Here is a 20,045-nt window from a genome sequence, read left to right as displayed (position 1 = left end):
GGTTTAAATACACCAGTATGAAAAGTGATCAACATCCATACAGTGGAAATGATGAACTGTTAAAATGCATCTGATAACTCAGGATTGTTATATGGCATTTTCATCAGCATTAATAGTAGCTAAAGCTGCAAAAAATATTTTTAATCTGATTGTGAAGAAACAGTATTTTTTTCTTCAGATATGTCACCCACAGTGACTCTTGTTTACCCACAGTAACAAAATGGCTTGGTAGTTAAACCATAAAATTGGAGACATTTAATTTCTGTTGTGTGCCCAATTTTACAGCAGGGAGACATCTCTTACCACCAGGAGCACAGAGAAGTGAGGGGCTGACTGACAGCTCAGTTTCATGTTTGCTCAACTGACTCATTAACATTAAAAAGGATCTGAAGCCTCAGCGATGTTTACCTTCTGATGCTACCCATGGCTACTTGTGTTGGTCTGCATGTTTTACTTTCCACACATCCGTCCTGTAACACCAATTCACACTGACAAAACTCAATGCAAGCCACTTGTGTTTTACACATCAAAGAGAGTTTGTGACACTTCTGCTCATCTAGCATCCATTTAGTGCTTTTAATCAGGAAAGGAGTAATTACTTAGCACAGGAAAGGTTATTAATGCATTCTTTGTTTTTAATTTCGCTCTGCTCTGTGTATCGCATACAGTTCAGACACAAGTCATGTAACTACAGATGATTTACATGACATGGGATTGAGATTTTATTGCCAACTTTTACTCACTCAGGCCCCTTACTCACCAAATATCTTGAGATTCCTGAATGTATAATCGTCACCTAATAATATGCAAGATATCTCACAAGTAGAATGGTGCCCTGAAACAGTAGTACAACTAGGGGTGGGGAGTTTACAACCTCATTCAGACAACTTGCTCAATAAATTATATATATAAAAAAGGAAAAAGTCATATGTGCACACCAATGCTTAGTAATTAATGGCCAAAGCAAGACAATAGTATAGTATCAAAATGTGTGTTATCGGCCGCACACTCACCATGTCATTTAAAGATGGACATGACCCGTTATCTTCAAAATTCAGTTAATTTTATTTATGTAAAAAACTTAAAAAGAACAAACAAACAAACAACGAGTTTCAGCACGTCCGTGCGTTCATGCCTGATGTTGTTTGTTTGTTTGTTTGTTTGTTTGTTTGTTCTTTTTAAATATAGTACTGTACCAACAAAACCAATACTGTACATCTAAATGGAAGCCTACTTATTTTAAAACAAAGTCCTTTCAGCTATGTATTTCTGATATTGTATCTTTTCTGTCTTCCCTGAAAAACGGACAAGGGTGGTTTTTCCAGCACACAGGTGCAAAACAACGAACAGACTGTAAGCTTAGGGTCGAGCAGCAATAAGTATGGGAGTTTAGAGTGTGCAGATCATAAAACACAACCAAGAACAAAAGTCAAATATGACACATGAACCATTTCCGTATGCCACTAAGACTGACTTAAAATCCAGTTGATATCATCCAAGCTTGTTTCCATCTGCAGAAGATGGAGACTCCCAGTCTGAATTGTGGGCTGGCAGTACCAGATCTCAGTCTGAATTGTGGGCTGGCAGTACCAGATCTCTCCAGCTTGAACTGAGACCCCCCAGTCTGGATTGTGGGCTGGCAGTACCAGATCTATGTCTGAATTGTGGGCTGACAGTACCAGAACTCTCCAGCTTGCACTGATGGAAAAAGTTACCTAATCGGCATACAATGCAAAGGATGCGGGAGGCAGGTTTTACATTCATTTATTATCAGGAGATTACCGGATGAAGCTGAATTAAATTATAAATGGCAATTCCACTGAAATGTGATCCATACAGGCAGTGTTTGAACTTTGTGGAGAGGCCAGTAGATGTTATTCTGGGAAACAGGCAGCCAATTAAATTTTTGTACATTTGTTTTAGTACATTTAAATATGTGCTGCATCATTTATTTGAAAGATCACAGTATAAATAATTGCAATAGTAAAAAAAAATCACACACACAAGTGTCTTATCTGTGGCATCTAAATAAGGGGAACATATCGGACAGAGAATGATTTGGACCTATGGATGTAGCCTATTGAGTAGTAACAGCAGCAAAAACAAGTAAAATGTCCCATGTAGTACTAGATTTCTCTCATTAAGAATCATTCCTGCTTATTGTATTATATGGTTGTAATTTAACTAATAAGTATCATGAATGATGCATACACCTTAAGCAAATATGATTGTATGCATAGTGTGGTTAAAATAAAGATGCATGCACCCAGGTAAAAGTGTGCTACTCAAGTTTCATTTTTCTTCTAGGCCAGTTTATCTAAACATTAAACATCACTGAACAACAAACACAAGGCAGTCATGTTAGATCTCTATTGTACAATCACGGAAGCAGGTTATGTTCTTGGCATGTTCTTGGAGAAATATTTTCATCAAAGTAATAAAAAGAGCACCCATTTGCCAGCAAAGTGCTTGCCATAAAATCTTTCTTTCTGTGGTTGTGCTCTGCATTTCTTTTTAAGGGCAGGTTTTTGTTTTTAGAAATAATATCAGAAAAAATCTTTCTATACTTCTCTCTGGAATGTGTTACCAGCTAAAGATTTCTGCTTGTTCCTGGCTGTATAAAGAAAAAAACAAACGTGAGATGAAACGCTTGTCCAGAGCTAGGATGTAGCCATGCTCCTACAAAAATGTACTACTGCTAATGTACAAGAGCTATACCACTGCAGTATTCCTAAAGCCAACGACAACTGAGAAAAAAACAGAATGTTTGTCTATTTAAGATTTAATTAATGTATGACGCAGTGGTCTTTACCTGCTAGTTAATTGACTACAGACAGTTAGAAGAAAGTGAGGGGAATTAAAGTACATAGCTAACAAAATCATTTCAGTAAATCTTATCGAACATTATCACTTTGCAGATATCCCGATATCAGTTCTCACATCGCTGTTAACAACTAGAACTAAATTTAAACACAGTTTAGTGAGCTCCAAGCTCCCTCTTGATAGGAGTAAATAGTATTTAAACTGTGTTTTAGCTTGTTTGAGAATTACTTAAGGGAAGTCAAACACATGCAACACATTTTCCCCCAACATTTTGATTTGCGGAAAACATATTTTTTGAATTTCGCACTTGTAGGTGTATTTATGCACAACTCCTCCGGAGTTGAGAGGAAAAAATGAGCAAGGTTTTCTTTATTTTCTCCCACAACTCCTGTTTTAAATTTCACTTGCAGGCACAACTTTTTTCTCATGCATTATATTATTACTTTAATTATTATTTGTCCTCATAGAAATCTATTGTACTGTATAGTTAACTGTGGTGTATATTATTATTATTATACCGCTTAAAAAGCGTTTTATAAACCTGGGCATCTCATAACAAAAGATAAGGCTCCTGTTAGACCAAACAGCTGTGATTCCTTCAGAAGGAAGTCTTCTGCAGGATCCATCTTCTCCACAATGACACGGTTTACTTAAATACCAATTTACATGAGGGGAATTGAGACCTAAAACCTAGATTAAGTAGGGCAGCTTCAGGCACCTGAGCAAAACATCCAGGGTGCAATTCAGAAGTAAATCTCAACTATTACATCTTCAAATTGCTTGGATTCAGAGGTCGTTTGGATGTTCAGAAACACCCTGTTAGTTTTCATTAGTGAAATGAACAAAAAAAAAGTTGTATGTTAGTAAAAAGCTTGTTACTTGATATAAGCTTAACAAGTCACTTCTTCAGGGGACCTTTTTCTTAAAGGAGTGCTCATCAATGCTTAAAATATTCATACTGGTCTTCAGGATTATCTGTCTTTGCTGCATATTCCTAATTGAAGTATAAAACAAAGTAAAGAACCAAAAGGTTTTCAACAGAAGAAAAGAGGGGCCGATGTTAAAAATGAATTTTCAAAGTTTGCATAGCACTTTTAGGTAGAAGAATAAGCTTGGCTCTTGATTGTAAAACAATGTTTTCTAAGGATCCGTTTAAACTGGCAATGTTTGGCCACAAAATTGAAGTAGGTATTTTTTCTGTGTGTTTTTATGGTAGATGTAGACCTTTATCTCACTGCACTACTTTGCTTTTGTGTTTCGTTGCAATGATATTTGCTAAAGCAGCAGAAACCTTGGAAGACGCCATGTTGAACTCACATTTTAATCACGTATGAGAAATCAACCAATCATTAAGGATTTGTCAGGATCCCAGTACATCTAATCATGTGCATGGATGCCATCCCAAGCATGGAACATATGACAAAATGTTTCATAGTATTTCCTGGGTACAAGATATGCTTTTGTCGTTTATAATAAGTTATTACGTTGTACAGTCAAACTGCATGAGATTGACATCTGGGTCATTCCACACCAAATGGACTACACCACATCCTCTCAGATTCTTTTGATGGTGCATATTGAGATTCCTGGAAGCGTTTTAGTAACAATCCCAAAAAATTGTATTTATATCCATATCTTTGGGAGACTGGTGCATTTGGTAATACAGAAAGGTCTTTCTTAGACTGGTGAGGTGGGGGACCATTGGTCCATTTGATATGGGATTACCCATCTCTTACACAATAAGAGACATCCACTGCACGGCTTATGAACATATATGAAATTGCTGGTCAAACTGTGTAGAAAAAATGCTGAGAATTAATTGTCCGAAATTATTGTCAGCAACAGTAATAATTTCCATGTGTAAACAACCCTGAGTTGCACTGTCCTCTGCAAGCCTTCTCATCTCATCCAATGTATTGCTAACTGTGCTTGAGAGAATTTAATATACAAACATTATCACTAACCATCATCCTCCAGCGCAAGAAAGGGTCTGCTTTATTTCACCTAAACTACAATCTAATGATTATCTCAATTGCTGTTTTGAATTGATGATATGGCAAAAATAGATAAAAGGTACTATGTCACTCTTGGAAAGTGTATAACCAAGATATGTGAACAACATATTGTATTTTCAGTCTCAATGCTCTTGGCATTTGAACTCTTTATTATGTTGCTGATTAATTAAACCAGTCAAACAGCTGCTTAAATACAATTAGTAAAGCAATGTACGAGTGATAGTTACAACATTTGGTTAAAAAAATACACGTCTGGCATTCAGAGATAATCTTGCAAAATAACCGTTTTACTTGTGAGGTGCATTTTGTGAAACGTTCCATTAAAGCCATGCTCAATATGTTTTTAAACTTACCCTTGTATCTCTGATGTCTTGATGTGCAGCACTTAGGAATTACATGAGACTCATAAGTGCATTATTGTCTTAAAGGCAGTCATCAGGGTATATGTACTGCATTGCTGGGTGGACTTAATCCACAGCCATGATGAAGTAAACTACAGCAGATTCATAGTACTGCAGGGAAAACTTGTCACATGATCAACCTAATTTGCACCTCTAATTCAGGGCAATTTCAAAAACAATAGACGGGTAGACAGGTTCTAATAAAGTGGCCAGGCAGTGTTAACACTTGGGAAATGTCTTACAGTAGGTGACCTAAAAAACAGATAAATGACAGTATGAAGCTTTCTTCCCTAACCTGAACCTTCAACGCTTTATGTGGTATATTTCACATTGAGAAGCAATTTTGGGACTCTGTATAGCTATGATTCTTTGATCTTTAACTGAAGAAGACATCACTGATTTAGTCATTGCAGAGCTATGCAAGATGCACTCAGTATACCTCGATGGTATCTCTGTAATCCGTTTGGAGTCTATCATGCTGTTGTGTTGGCTACCTTTGACTCTGTGTCTTTAATCGTTGGTTTGATTTGTCACGCAGTGAATTGTGTTGGGCTAAGCCAATTTAGAAGCAGGATGCTGAGACCTTAATGGTTCTCAAGCAAACCTGCTGGGATGCAAGTACATGTAAAATACTAATTCGTTTAGAAGAGACAGCAAACTCTGCTTTAGTAGATCAGGTTCATTATCATTTTTACAGATGTTGTAATGAATAGACTCTGCCTAACCCACAGTGGAAAAGCTTGTTCACAGCGTGCTGCTGTATATCATGGTCCAGCATGATTGGATGTGGGCACACGTTTAGACCTGCACCGGCTCCAATCATTGATAACTCTCATAACGTTGTCAGAACGTCACGCAAACTGGAGTGTACGTGGAGAATGTGCAAATGGAAAATGTCTGTGCTCTGTGACTACTGGAGGGCTGTTCAGTAATGGCAACATTTAAGTAGAATTTATCCAAAACAACTAAACTGTGTGAATTATGACTCTGTATATATTTGTATACACAAATCTCCACGCTGCTTTGGGTTGTCGTTTCTGTGTAATGCACACTGACAGTATTGTGCACTACTATAGCAAAAATACCACAGCATACTGTACACAGTATGCAAATCAATATGAAAGGGCTTATTTGCATGCAAGCCATTTGGACAGTACATTCCCGAGTGAAGAGAATAGGGCCAGGTTTAAAAAATGTACCTGTTCTTTGCCAGTTCTTTTTTAAAGCGGCCGCTGCCACAGTGTCAAAGCCTCACATCTCAGAAATCATTTCAGGTCGTGACATTAACCATTTCAGTGCCACATCTGGCTAAATCGGTTGTAGACAGCTGGTAACCGGCTGTGTTCTATGATTCTCTCAAAAAGGTTCCATTACTGGAAGTGTCCGGTAGAACTGTTTCACTGCCACATTGTTATGGGACATATCTGTGATACAGATCTTTCCCACATATCCTTTTTACTTCAGGTTTACAAACCATTTGATCTGATATAATATTCCCCTTTTATTATGCACCGGGAATGCTTTATTTTTGTTCACAAAACATCCCTGGTTTAATATTAATTTAATAGTGGAAGATTTCAGTTCACGTATATAAGTCCCACTTTTCTAAAACTGAGAAACTAGTTTGGACTTTCTGACAGGGTCTTGCTCTGACTACTTCCAATAAAACCTGTCCACAAGGTTCTTGCAGGCCCAAGAGCCCCTGTTGAGCACTAGGGCCCTGTTAACTGAATGGGGTTGAGGGAAAGCAAGATCATTACCAGTTTAAACATTTCAATGAAAATCCTGACTACATCGCAGTTAGCTGTAGCTGTCTGGCAGTCCTGGCAGCTTCACTATGGTTTGTTTATCTAAAGAATCCAAGTGCTTAATCATTGATTGCATGTCGAGGTTTGAAGTTAAACTGCTATAAACATTGAAAGGGGATTTTCAGATGGAATTTTAGAAATTTAAAGAAACAGCTTTTCTAAAATTAATCAAAATTTGCACCTCTAATTCAGGGCAATTCCAAAAACAATAGACGGGTAGACAGGTTCTAATAAAGTGGCCAGGCAGTGTTAACACTTGGGAAATGTCTTACAGTAGGTGACCTAAAAAACAGATAAATGACAGGATGAAGCTTTCTTCCCTAACCTGAACCTTCAGCGCTTTCTGTGGTATATTTCACATTGAGAAGCAATTTTGGGACTCTGTATAGCTATGATTCTTTGATCTTTAACTGAAGAAGACATCACTGATTTAGTCATTGCAGAGCTATGCAAGATGCACTCAGTATACCTCGATGGTATCTCTGTAATCCGTTTGGAGACTATCATGCTGTTGTGTTGGCTACCTTTGACTCTGTGTCTTTAATCGTTGGTTTGATTAAGCCAATTTAGAAGCAGGATGCTGAGACCTTAATGGTTCTCAAGCAAACCTGCTGGGATGCAAGTACATGTAAAATACGAATTCGTTTAGAAGAGACAGCAAACTCTGCTTTAGTAGATCAGGTTCATTATCATTTTTACAGATGTTGTAATGAATGGAACAAAGGAATAGACTCTGCCTAACCCACAGTGGAAAAGCTTGTTCACAGCGTGCTGCTGTATATCATGGTCCAGCGTTATTGGATGTGGACACACGTTTAGACCTGCTATAACACCACTAACAGCCAGGACGGCACTGATCTGACGTGACAGATCTGCTGGGTGTTTAAATTGTTCCTCCTGTTACCTTAAAGGAAGTAACATGCATTCCTTGTTCAGAATGTCACTCTTGACCTGCCAAGCACCTGTAATATCAGTACATTGAAAAAACATTGGATTAATTGCATAATAGGCGAATCAGTAAGGGCTGTGTGTCTATTTTCTGGCCATCCCCGATAACTTAATAAAATATAAAATTCTAAACTATGTATCATGTTTAATATAAGTTTCTTTTGGTATTATAACATTGAAGGCTGTGTGGTCCAGTGGTTAAAGAAAAGAGCTTGTAACCAGGAGGTGCCCGGTTCAAATCCCACCTCAGCCACTGACTCATTGTGTGACCCTGAGCAAGTCACTTAACCTCCTTGTGCTCCGTCTTTCGGGTGAGACGTAGTTGTAAGTGACTCTGCAGCTGATGCATAGTTCACACACCCTAGTCTCAGTAAGTCGCCTTGGATGAAGGTGTCTGCTAAATAAATGAATAAATAATTGAATTTCAATAACACTAATGAAAACATAGACACAAGTTTGTGAAGGCTTTTTTTTTTTTTTCATAATTCCAATAACGCAACAGAAGCCTCCGATGAGAATATACAGAGCATCTGTCAGAAGATCTTATCGTTACATTTAAAAATAATTCTGTTGTTTTTCCCCTTCTCTTGCTTTTCCTTTCAGACGGGCCCTGCCACAGGAAAGGACAAGGTGAAGAAAGGAGGATCCTACATGTGTCACAAGGTAGAGGGTCTCTTGGGTGGAGTGACACCCAAACATCTCAGAAACCAGAAACACTAGAAGCAGCTTTGTAATTCAATGACAGGGATTTTAACTGTAAGTGCTTCAGGAAAGAAAGAAGGGAACAATAATTAAAAGAACAACTAATAACTGATACCCCATAAAGATAAACAAAATAATACCATTGCACCAGCATTTCCCACGTAACAAATCATTAATTTAAACACCTGTCCTGTCTTTCTCTTTTCTTAGTTGTCTTTCATTGCTCTTTTCACTTTGCATTCTACCTGTCTTTACCTCTGCAATTTCCATTTCCATTTTCCCCTTCCGTACACGACCAACTGTGCCTTGCCATGCGTAACAAAATGTAAACTAAAACTCATTTCCGCATAAAAGACATTTAGAAAGACTTCTAGTCAAAACATTTATTTTAAGTGTTTCTAGTTTTATAGTTAAACATGATGTCATAAACTTTTAAAAAATGTGTATAAATTGCTTTTTTTGAAGTGAAATAACAGGATACTTAAAAAAACAAAAAACAAAAAAACAAGATTGTGAACTCCATACAATCCCTATGGATCGGAAACTACAGGACCAGCGGTGAGTTTGAGAGAACTCAGTAACACAGCTCTGCAAGGTTCCTATAATCATGTTTAAAATAACTGGCCGTTTGTTTTTACTTCCCTCCTAAGATGGAAACATTAGCCTGCATTGTTTAATAATATATTTAATCTATTAATAGGACACCGGAGCTTAGATTTTAGGCAGTATAAACGGTTTAGCAATGTGTAATCAAAACATACTGGAACAGTGCAAAGTTTTGTAATTCACACGTGTTTAAAGAGTGAGTAGCAGGGTTTGAGATCTGTACTCTAAATCACTGCAGGAAAAAAAAACATAACAAGTTATTGCTGCGTTACCTGTTTTACAATGTGGGCAACAATCCTTAGACTATCAGTGCACTGGGATACAGTATTTTCAAATGATGAACAGAGATCGCTTTTCAGAGCAAGATAGGTCGCCTAGCACAGTGCAGTGAGTACGCTGTGACTTGTGTAAACCATGTTGAACTCTTGAAGAAGGAGGAGTCTCCTGTCGTTTCTCAGGCTGCTGTTGCAAAGAAAGTTGGCATGTCAACATCGCAGGTGCCTCACCTTGTGATAAGATTCATTGTTTTTCATTTCATGTAGAAATAAAAAAGAGCGATTTAATTTTGTTTAGGAATAAAAAAAAACAGACTCAATGTGATTTCATTATTTTTCTTTTCATTTAGAAACAAAAAAGTGTGACTAAGGTTGTCTCAGCTGCATCTCGTTTAATTGTGACAGCCGCTTATTCTGGATATTTCTCCCGAGGTGTCCCGATAAAGCAAAGCTGACTGTACGTTATTTAAACAGTTGTAGCAACATGTGGGGACGTGTAACGCTATTATTTTTCCAATATTTACCATTTAAAAAAACAAACAAACAAAAAAAAAACATACCACCAGGTTTGTGATTACCAACACTGCGTTTGAAAGAATTACCCCATTTACACTCAACACTTGTAAGCCGTCTGAGGCAGCTCAGGTCTTTTTTTTTGTAGTGTAAACTCAGCCGTCCTAAACTGGCCTGCTCCACAGGGGGGCTGTACGATGGCTTTGGTCTGATTTTTGTTGTACTGTGAACACGTCGGTCCCCGAGATGGCTCACTTACACACATGGGGGCAAAACCCCCATTCTTGGCATCAAACAGGCAAGTTGGGATTGTTACTCGGACAATAGAACCAAAAAATATCTTTGACAGAACGCTGAGAAGAGAGGCAGAGGATTCCAAAAAACTTTTATATTTGTGTTGTTATGTGAAAAGACATTTTAAACATATATAATTTATGTTGGATAAATGTGAAACAAGCCTGTTGCCTCAACGTTATTGTCAGAAATATTGTTTTTCACACACATCTACAATCTTAACCTGTGATCGTATTTTGGTACATATCGTATTTTGGTACAATAGGGCAGCAGTGTGGAGTAGTGGTTAGGGCTCTGGAGTCTTGACTGGAGGGTCGTGGGTTCAATCTCAGGTGGGGGACACTGCTGCTGTACCCTTGAGCAAGGAACTTTACCTAGATTGCTCCAGTAAAAAAAAACAACTGTATAAATGGGTAATTGTATGTAAAAAAAAATAATAATAATAATAATATCTGTATAATGTGAAATAATGTATAATGTGATATCTTGTAACAATTGTAAGTCGCCCTGGATAAGGGCGTCTGCTAAGAAATAATAATAATAATAATAATAATAATAATAATAATAATAATAATAATAATAATAATAATAATAATAACAATATCACTATGAGGAAATTGGGTACCTCTGTCTAGAATTAAACAAATAAATAGTCATTTGAAATGAACATGCTTTTAGACCTGAACATAGCGCATGTTTAATTATATGCTTCACAGCACTAAAGATTCTACAATCTGAAAAATAAAGCCGCAAGCTTGTGGAAGTTTAATCAGTTTAAATGTATGGGCTTTATTTTTCTAAGTGTATCATGGTAAGTGCTGTGATGTGAATATATGTATATATTAAGCTAGCTTCAGCTCCAAAAGCAAGTTACTTTTAAACAAAGCACTGTGTTCGCCACTAGAAGGAAATGTATGAAAGGCTTTATTTTTGTAATTGTATCTGCGATAGCACTGTGATGCGTTGTTCGTATATGGTGAATAAACTTCTGGGAGGAGAACATCTACAATTCAAAGTCGCAGGTGTTTCCTTTTAACTGTTGAACTAATTAGTTTCGCTTTTGTTAAGTATTTTTCATGAGCAGCATGGGTCATATAAGAAAGGTTGTCAGACTGATGTGTAAATGTATATAATGACACCTGTTTCTTTAAATGTCCACAAATGTCCTGTTTTCAGACAGGAATAAAAAAACAATTTTAACCGTATAAAACTAGCAGAATAAACTACTTTATACAATAATTGAACCGTGCAATCATGGAATTGTTTTATTATTCTTTGAAAAGTTGCATTTTGCTCTACACCTGCTTCAAAATAGGGCCCTAGAGGGCAGGCACAATTTGAACAATTAAGACAAAAAATAACCAATTACTACTAATTTAGCCTCACTGGTATTTTGCTCTTAATATTGCTGCTGTTAGGTTTTTAAATCTTTCTTTGCCCTTTATTCAGGTTTTCACGCTGTTAATTTTAAATGCATTTCTTAAGCACTACCACGACCTTGGCAAGTCAAGTATGATACATGAAGGCATCAGCTAAAGCATTTGTCTACTTTTACCTGCTTATTACGTTTCTTACTATTTCTAAAAGGAGCACCATTGAGTGATTAATGATAGTTAAAGGTGCTTATTTTATCTAACAAAACAGCAAACTAAAAGCTATGCCTAAACTGGATCATGGGTGTGCTCCATGGTGGATTCACAGACCTCATCTATCTCGGCCTGCCCCTGGGGTGCTGCTCCAGTTCCACAGAAAGACAGCCTACAAAACATGTCACCCTTTTCTTATAGTGGTCTATATTTTATTTACTAAATATATATATTCCCTTTAAAACTACTTAATACGACTGAAGAAAAAAAAAGAGATTTTCTGGGGCATCTCTCTAGCGTGACAAGCTGTGTCAAGAGCAAAATTAAAATGCCATTTATAATGAGCTGTCGTCGAGTTTGGAATGTCTGTGATCTTGTTTTCTTTCAAGAGGAAGTCAAAGATGTGATACATTTTCATTTTTTTTGTGTTAGGCCTTTTAGAGCTGATTTGGAAACTGGCTTTGTTGTTGTGGCTCAAGATAATAATGTGCAAATATGAGTTAGAACGTTGTATCCAACTTCAAACAAGGACCAGGGGTCACAAATGCAGATTAGATAAAGGGGCATTCAGAACAGAAAATAGGAGGCATTTTTTTACACAGAGAATTGTGGGAGTCTGGAACCAACTCCCCAGCAATGTTGTTGAAGCTGACACCCTGGGATCCTTCAAGAAGCTGCTTGATGAGATTCTGGGATCAATAAGCTACTAAAAACCAATTGCGCAAGCTGGGCCAAATGGCCTCCTCTCGTTTTTGTAAACTTTCTTATGTTCAATGACACTTTGTTCCCCTTATCAACCTGCAATGAAAACGATATCCTTTATCTCCAGTTATTGAGAGTATCAGAATCTGGTTACCGGTGGAGTCGTCTGTCTGTCATATATATACTTCACACTTTCCATTTTGACATACACTTTCCATACTGTGCATGTAGATCATGATTACATTGCTGGCTCTAGGTTTGTATTTATAGCTCTGCGATGGATCGCTACAGTATGTTGCAATGGGTTCATTTGATCAGCCTCTACCCCACCGGGATGAGCCATAGCTGGGTATAGAGCATTTTACAGGGATTCCCCAGTGCTGTAACGTGCTCTGAAAATTCCAGCTGTGGCTTATCAGATTACAGGTTAATCAGTCAACTCCCAAGCAAAGAACTGCTGGGGGCTTAACCAGGCCGCTCTGCACAAAGATGTCAGGGCGGAGCAAGCATGTGGTATCATTCAAAAACTCAAAGCAGACACACTGAACTTATCCAAGTCTATTAACTTACAACATTTGGCAGATTTCTAAATCAAGTTATGAATTAAATGGTCTTAACGTTAGAATCCATTTAAGTAACCTCTAATATACAAGACTCTTGACAACATCTGCACACAGTATAATCACATCTTGGAAATGACGGTTCATGTTAATGTGTTCTTGAACTTGTATTACCAGTAACAAGATACCTATTATGTTTTAGTGTTATTCAACTATACCTGCCAAGACACAGTATTTCAACAGACTATATAGTCATTTCTAATTATATCAGAAGGAAATAAAACAGCAACCTGCGCTCCATTTGTTGACAACAATTTTAGTTATATTTAATACTACAACCAATTATCAAGATGGAAGAGCTAACCAAAATGTCTGACATGCTTGTTCATTGTTTTTTAAAACTCACTCTATTGTAGTCACCCTGAGCGTTCTTCCCCTAGAAAAGCCCTAGAAATGATGAAACCTTTAACTGACCCCACTTCCTAGGTAGAGTGCAATAAACCTGGCAGTCAGGGAGCAGCAAGCTGTGCTAATGCACCTATCTAGATAAGCATTAGTCTAACTGGACTTTTTTTTTTTTTTCTCTAGTCCAGTTAGACAAGTCTAGCTAGTCTTTGACCAGCTTTGAAAAATCGGCCCAGAATGTTTGGCCTGCTTTGTCCACAATCTGTGTTTAAACACTATTTTGTATTGCTCATTTGTTTTCTTTAGTAAAATCCATAATGTATTTTTTTGAAACAGTGAAGTGAGTTCATGAGAGGCGCATAAGGATGACAGATTGTTGCACTGATTCAATGCTTGGGTTGAAAAACATGGTTACTGTGTGTATTTTAGCCTGTTTGAAAATGTATTTTTTCTAGTTTTTCAAATGTGTAATTAAGTGCAACATTTCTATAGCAGCAGCTGCCTGTACAAATGATCTATGTGATCAGTACAGTGTCTGGGGTACACGCTCGCCTCAGAAGAACTGAAGATTAGGCTTCTTTCACCTGGTGAACTGAGGCAGTGGATGTTGCCAAAACTCCCGGCCCTTAGAGCTCATTGTGGTTCTCCAGCCAAGATCGGCAACTCGACTTTGGATCCGACTTTTTGAAAGTGTTTTGATAAAAAGCAAAACAATAAATAACTATGGTTTAGAATAACTTGCATTGTTTTTTGTACAAACAGGTCTTGAATACAGTAACCTTTGGGAAGACTCCTTTAAGAAGTAAAATAATATCTGAAATGTAGATTATAGCAAACCAAGTTAATTCCCTTAGTGTGGCAGTTTGACCTTGAGCTGGGCAGAAATAGAAGTGCTTATTGCATTTCAGATTGCTATCTGGGACAATATGCTCTGCTCTCCTTTTTATAAAGATAAGAAACTCTCCAGATGCTTACTAAACCCTTGAAGATACAGAAATATAATTTAGTAATATGCTTTTTATTGCAACTGAATTGTCTTGAGTCCATAAATTGAACATGACTAGGGTGTATAGGCGAGATTAATTTCTCTTAAACAATAGGTGGTCTATATAACACCAATATAATTAATAATTAATAATGTTTCCTTGTTCTTTAATAGTAAAATACAGTGACCATATTTATAAAGTCTCAACACAAAAGCTGTTTTTTTATGGTTTATTTATTAAGTCTGCTTTAAATATGTACAGTTGATCTCTTATGATAATTCTTGTGAGCACTTGGGATACCTGAACAGCGTCAAGCCACCACAAAAAACCAGGATGGTGCTGATTCAATATTACAATACTGCAAGGTGTTTTAAATATTCTGGAGGGTCCCCCGAGTGGCTCACCTGGTAAAAGCACGTCCACGTGGTGTGCAGGGTGAGTCATACAGTCAAGGGACCCTACAGCAGAGCCTACTGGCCAGGCACCTGCAGAGCTGCCCCTAATCCTCCATCTGCTCTCAAGTTTGGTCATGCGATCAGAGGACCCCACTGACCTTTGGTTCTCCTGAGCTGCAGTGGGGAACTGCTGCAATGAGGAAGCATAGTTGGACATTCTAAACTGGTGAGAAAATCGTTGGAAAAATTATTGGGCTCTCTCTAAAATTATAAAAGAATTGAAAAGTAAATGTTTCCTTTAGAGGTGCGATCGGCACCCTAATTTTGTATTCGATTATTGTATAGACATTTATCAATGATAATCGATGCATTGATGTTTTTACTTTTCAAGATAAACAAATGTTAGTTTGCTAACACCGTTGTGCATAATAGTTAAACAAAAAAGCAAGACTTAAAATTAGAACACTTCATATTATAAGAAAAGAAATACAAAGGACTTGCATTTAACAACTGAAAAGAATATGCGTGCGTCCGCATCAGATTAACATTGTAATAATAATAAAAAATACTAGATTTTAACAGAAGTCATTTCTGAACTATGGTTGTTCAATACTGTTTAAATTTTATGTCCAAAAGCAAAGCATTTGAATTAATCTCACAAACCCTGACTAATGGAACTATCGTACTAAATTCAGCTACTACTTCTATAATATTGCCATATAATCCAAACACAACATGCTTTGAAACAAAAGGTAATTGGTAGATTTAATAGATAACAAAAAAAAAGTGTTGCCTTAATTTTTAAATAAAAAAAAAACAAAAACTTGAATACTTGGCCTGCTTCTGGTTTGTCTTATCCAATGTGTAATGTAGGCCTGAAGTATGTATCCTAGCAATGCGCTAATCTGTCGTACTAGCACCAGGAGCAGCGCACTCACACTCAAGGTTTTAATGCAAACCGGCAACAGGAGACTTCAAACTGGGTACTATTGCGATGCATTGATTCACCAAAATGTAATCGAATTAATTGTTGCATCACTAGTTTCCATATAACAATAAATGATTTTGTGAGTAAGCTTGGGTTAGTAAAATGCTATAGGGAGCCAATGGCCCAGAACATGAGAATACATTAAATAATCGCAATTCGTTTTACACATTGCTGTTCCTTGATATAAGGGGTTTGATTATGCCCATAATATTCACGTAAGGAGAATCTCTTAATGATTTACATGCGGCCAGATATGATAAGGGTTTAACGAGAGAGTAATGAATGGAAATCCAATACCTTCTGTGGTGATGATAGGGTTGCTAGGTGACTGTCTTTGGCTCAGCCTCTCTATCTTGTGTTCTAAATAGTGGCCAAACGGTTCTTACTCGCTGCTGAAACAGCACCAAATGACCCATGATCTCATTTAACTTGGTTGCTATGGTAAAAGTGATAAAAAAAACCTTCTGCTATATGAGTATAAGCCTGCTGTATTCCACTTGTTTAAATATGGTGCTGTATATGAAATTCATATAGTTTAATGGTCTGTGCACTTTTCTTTATACAGCAATCAATCCGTTGTATCGCCATTCTTGAGGTTAAGGTGACCTACTTATTCCTAGATCTAGCCTCTGGTTGGTTAGGCAAAAGAACCACTTGCCCAAGTATGATGAATCTGTGCATACAGACATATTTGTGGGTCATAGTTTCGACTTGCACACTCATATGGATAGCTTTGTTCAAAGTCTGTTCTTGACTAATCTTTAACAGGAGTCTAGAGCAGGTAGTTTTTGTTGCTTTCCTGCCAAGCCGCAGACATACCAGTGTCTAGCGGTTTCATTAGGTACCTCTTGCTGCAGTCTGTCATTCAGTTTGTGGTGGAAAGCATTTTTTAAATGGTAATTTTTAGATAGAAAAAGAAGATTGCCTTAAAGTTAAACTGAAATGCAGAGCAGGGTACAGTACGCAGCAGCACACTTCAGTAAGAAATCATAGCTCTTGGAGCAAAAGCACCTCAGTCCTGACCTAACCTGCCGTCTGCCATTCAATCCTGGGCTTTTATCAAGCTGAAACTGCCAGCTGTGCGAATTGGGTGGTGGCTTTTATATGTGGTGTTCACTAGAGGCTAAAATGATCCTGCTTTTAACAGAAGGAGGTGGATTAGCTTACACTGTAACCCAGCCCCGCCCACAAACAGTGCTCCCCTTTTATAATGCCATAGTTACAAGGCTGTTTAACGAGCATGAAAGTGCTAGTGGAATGACATTGTAGAGCAAATTGGAGCCACAGCCATGCCATCTGTAACTGACTGTATAAAGGGTGAGAAATTGTATTGTTTTACTGGTTTTTTTTTATAATTAAAATAGCACCACTTGTCGTATGTGGTCACTTTTTTTTATATGGTACTTTAAATATTGGTTCTAAGCAGGTTTATTTGTATTTAAATGCTAACAGTAGTCTTTGTGTTCAGTCTTATTGTTACAGGTATCACTGTGTGGCTCGTAGCCAAAACACCCCTGATAGCTCTGCCTCCAACCTGGGCTTCCGCTGTGCCGCTGACCAGCTCCCAGACTACCTGCAGTGAAGGGTCGAGGACCACACGTGGAGCCCTGCAATACATCTATTGATCTGAATGACAACCACGAGGCAGGCCTGCCTTGAACAAAGTTGTCATAGATTCTAAACTTCTTTTCAGGATCTATACCATGAATAGTTTCTGTTTTGGACAGGATCAGCGAGTGCTCTCCTCATTCACCCCCCATAGGAAAGATGTAGACCCATTATATAAACACATGTGTACTGTCATGTGTGACGCAGGCCTTTCTGTAATCCGCAAGTTGATAGTGTGATTGGATCAGCACGATGTCAGAAGTCTTTGACTGCTTGTATTATCAATTTTAATAATGATTTTGTTGTTATTGTGTATTGATACCTGTCTGGAATAAAATGTCAGTACAAAGAAGAAAGTACTATATGTTTGTTGTTTATGATAGGTTCAGTTTTTTACCAACTCTTGCAGCTGCTTTTGACAACCAATCGGTATAGCAGACTGTGCAAGGTAAAACAAATGCCTTAGTTTTGTCCATGTCTATAGGGTTTGATAGTTTAACTTCTACATCTACTTCAAATTACTGCAGTCCTCATGACTTGGGTGATATGATGTATTGCATATGGCCTATTCTACTTAAAAGCAGATTAATATGCTGTTCTTGACAATTCAGAACATGGGGATGCATAGATGCACCTGTCTGTATGTCACGCATATATGTGCAGTGATGAAACTTGGTAAGGACCTGATTGTTACACGCAATAGTTTGTGCTAAAGAATGTCTTTAGGATGTCCCATCAGAATTGAGCAATCATTTAAATAGATATATGAAAACGTAGACACACAGAAAGTAGTCTGATGGCTAGACACACATCCTCCACATAACCCAAGATCATAATTTGTTTTACAACAAAAAGGTCCTTAGCAAGTTTCTTTGAACAAGAACTACTAAAAAAAAGCGTGACATACGTAGGTACTGTTACTACTTCCAGGATTTGCATCCTTAGTGGTGGAAAATAAACAGCTGAAAAAGAATGGAACTAAAGGAAAAATAGCATGGGTTGAAGTCTTCCCTTTCTGAATGGGAATTACTGACAAGAGCACATGCTGGTAGAGATCATACAGAGCTCTTGATGGGAACCTCTCTTGACGTGTTCTCACTGAGTAAGTCTCAGCCCTGTGAAATGCTTGTTACCATGAGGAAATAACAGGTGTTTAAAGTTGCCAAACAATACTGAGCTGTCAAAAGGCCACTGCCAGACTGCTTTGTGAGCGTGGAATTGTCAAAATATAGAACTATGGCCAAAAGCTTTGCATCACTAGAATTTTAGGATTGAGACATCATTTAAAAAATATGAACATGATTTAGATCTTTTATTTAATATCGGATTTTACCGGACGCCATAATAGTAGTACAGTATTTCATGTTAGATTTTTAAATGTCGCATTTTTCAATTTTTGTCAGTTTTTGTGAAGTATATGGAAAACTACAAAGCGGTATGTAATTCAATATGTTAACGTAACATTATTTAGCAGGTTTCATTTGACTTTATGAAGCAAAATGTGTTAATTCTATAGGGTGATGCAAAACTTTTGGCCATAGCTGTAGAACTACAGTATGTGCTCCATTCTCTTATGTAATGATGTTGGATGCAGTGGCTATTACATGACTATTGATAACTGACCGTGGTGACTCTTAGGTATCCCGTGCCAAAAGAAAGGTCAGTCATCTACAGGTAATGACCGCTTCAGAGGACATTAACGCTATAATGTTTTGTTTTCTTTTTATACGGATGTATTTTTTATGTGTTTTTAGGTAATATTTTGGTCTGGATCACTTAGGCTGCTTGAAATGTATGTAGCTTTTAGAGGACTTGTTGGATAATGACTGGTTGAAACGGGTTTAGATTACCAATCTTGCTCCATAAATTGCAACACATTCAGCTTTCATACAGCGATTCCTTAGGGCAGCAACATAAGAACATTATTCCATTACATTATTACATTATTTTCCCACTTTATCTTTTTAAAACAAAAGGGCAGGCGACACATTTCAAGGTATCAATCTATCTTTATTTTAGAAAAAAAAAATACAAATTTCTTTTTAAAGTATTTTTCAGTGACTGCACAGTAGCAGAGCCCAGACTGCCTTCTAATCTGTGTGAGGCTTCTGCTTTATACCTGCGATGATGTGTTTTAAATGCATCATTTACATTATAAATAAGCCAGGCTTGTCTGCATTTGTGGTTTTAAAGCTTTTAATCTCACTAACGGGACAGAATCCGTAACAGCAGTGAATCACACAACACTGCCCGTTCCACTCTTACCCTCTTAACCTGGGTGATTGGCTGCAGCCAGTCTGTGAGTTCCGGGTTGCAGCATCAGTATATGAGGGTGGAGGCTGGGCACGAACAAGTGACCCTGCAAACTGCAATTGCATCTTACCACTATGCAAATGAGCTGGGCAGAATCCGTAACAGCAGTGTATCACA

At 37.5% G+C, this 20,045-nt stretch overlaps 1 protein-coding gene across 2 annotated transcripts in view; it reads left to right on the top strand.

Moving 5' to 3' along the window:
• LOC117411741 (formylglycine-generating enzyme) overlaps positions 1–17,974 on the top strand; it is a 39,372-nt gene extending 21,398 nt beyond the window's left edge. For both annotated transcript variants that reach the window (XM_058988872.1, XM_058988873.1), the window contains exons 8-9: positions 8,599–8,658; positions 17,476–17,974. In XM_058988872.1, coding sequence (XP_058844855.1) covers positions 8,599–8,658; positions 17,476–17,589 — 174 coding nt within the window. In that variant the 3' untranslated portion in view covers positions 17,590–17,974. The remainder of the gene's footprint in view (positions 1–8,598; positions 8,659–17,475) is intronic.
• The last annotated feature ends 2,071 nt before the right edge of the window (positions 17,975–20,045 follow it).

The sequence above is a fragment of the Acipenser ruthenus genome, chromosome 16 (assembly GCF_902713425.1).
Source record: "Acipenser ruthenus chromosome 16, fAciRut3.2 maternal haplotype, whole genome shotgun sequence".
Taxonomy (NCBI): Eukaryota; Metazoa; Chordata; class Actinopteri; order Acipenseriformes; family Acipenseridae; genus Acipenser; species Acipenser ruthenus.
This window is presented reverse-complemented; position numbering and strand designations above follow the sequence as displayed.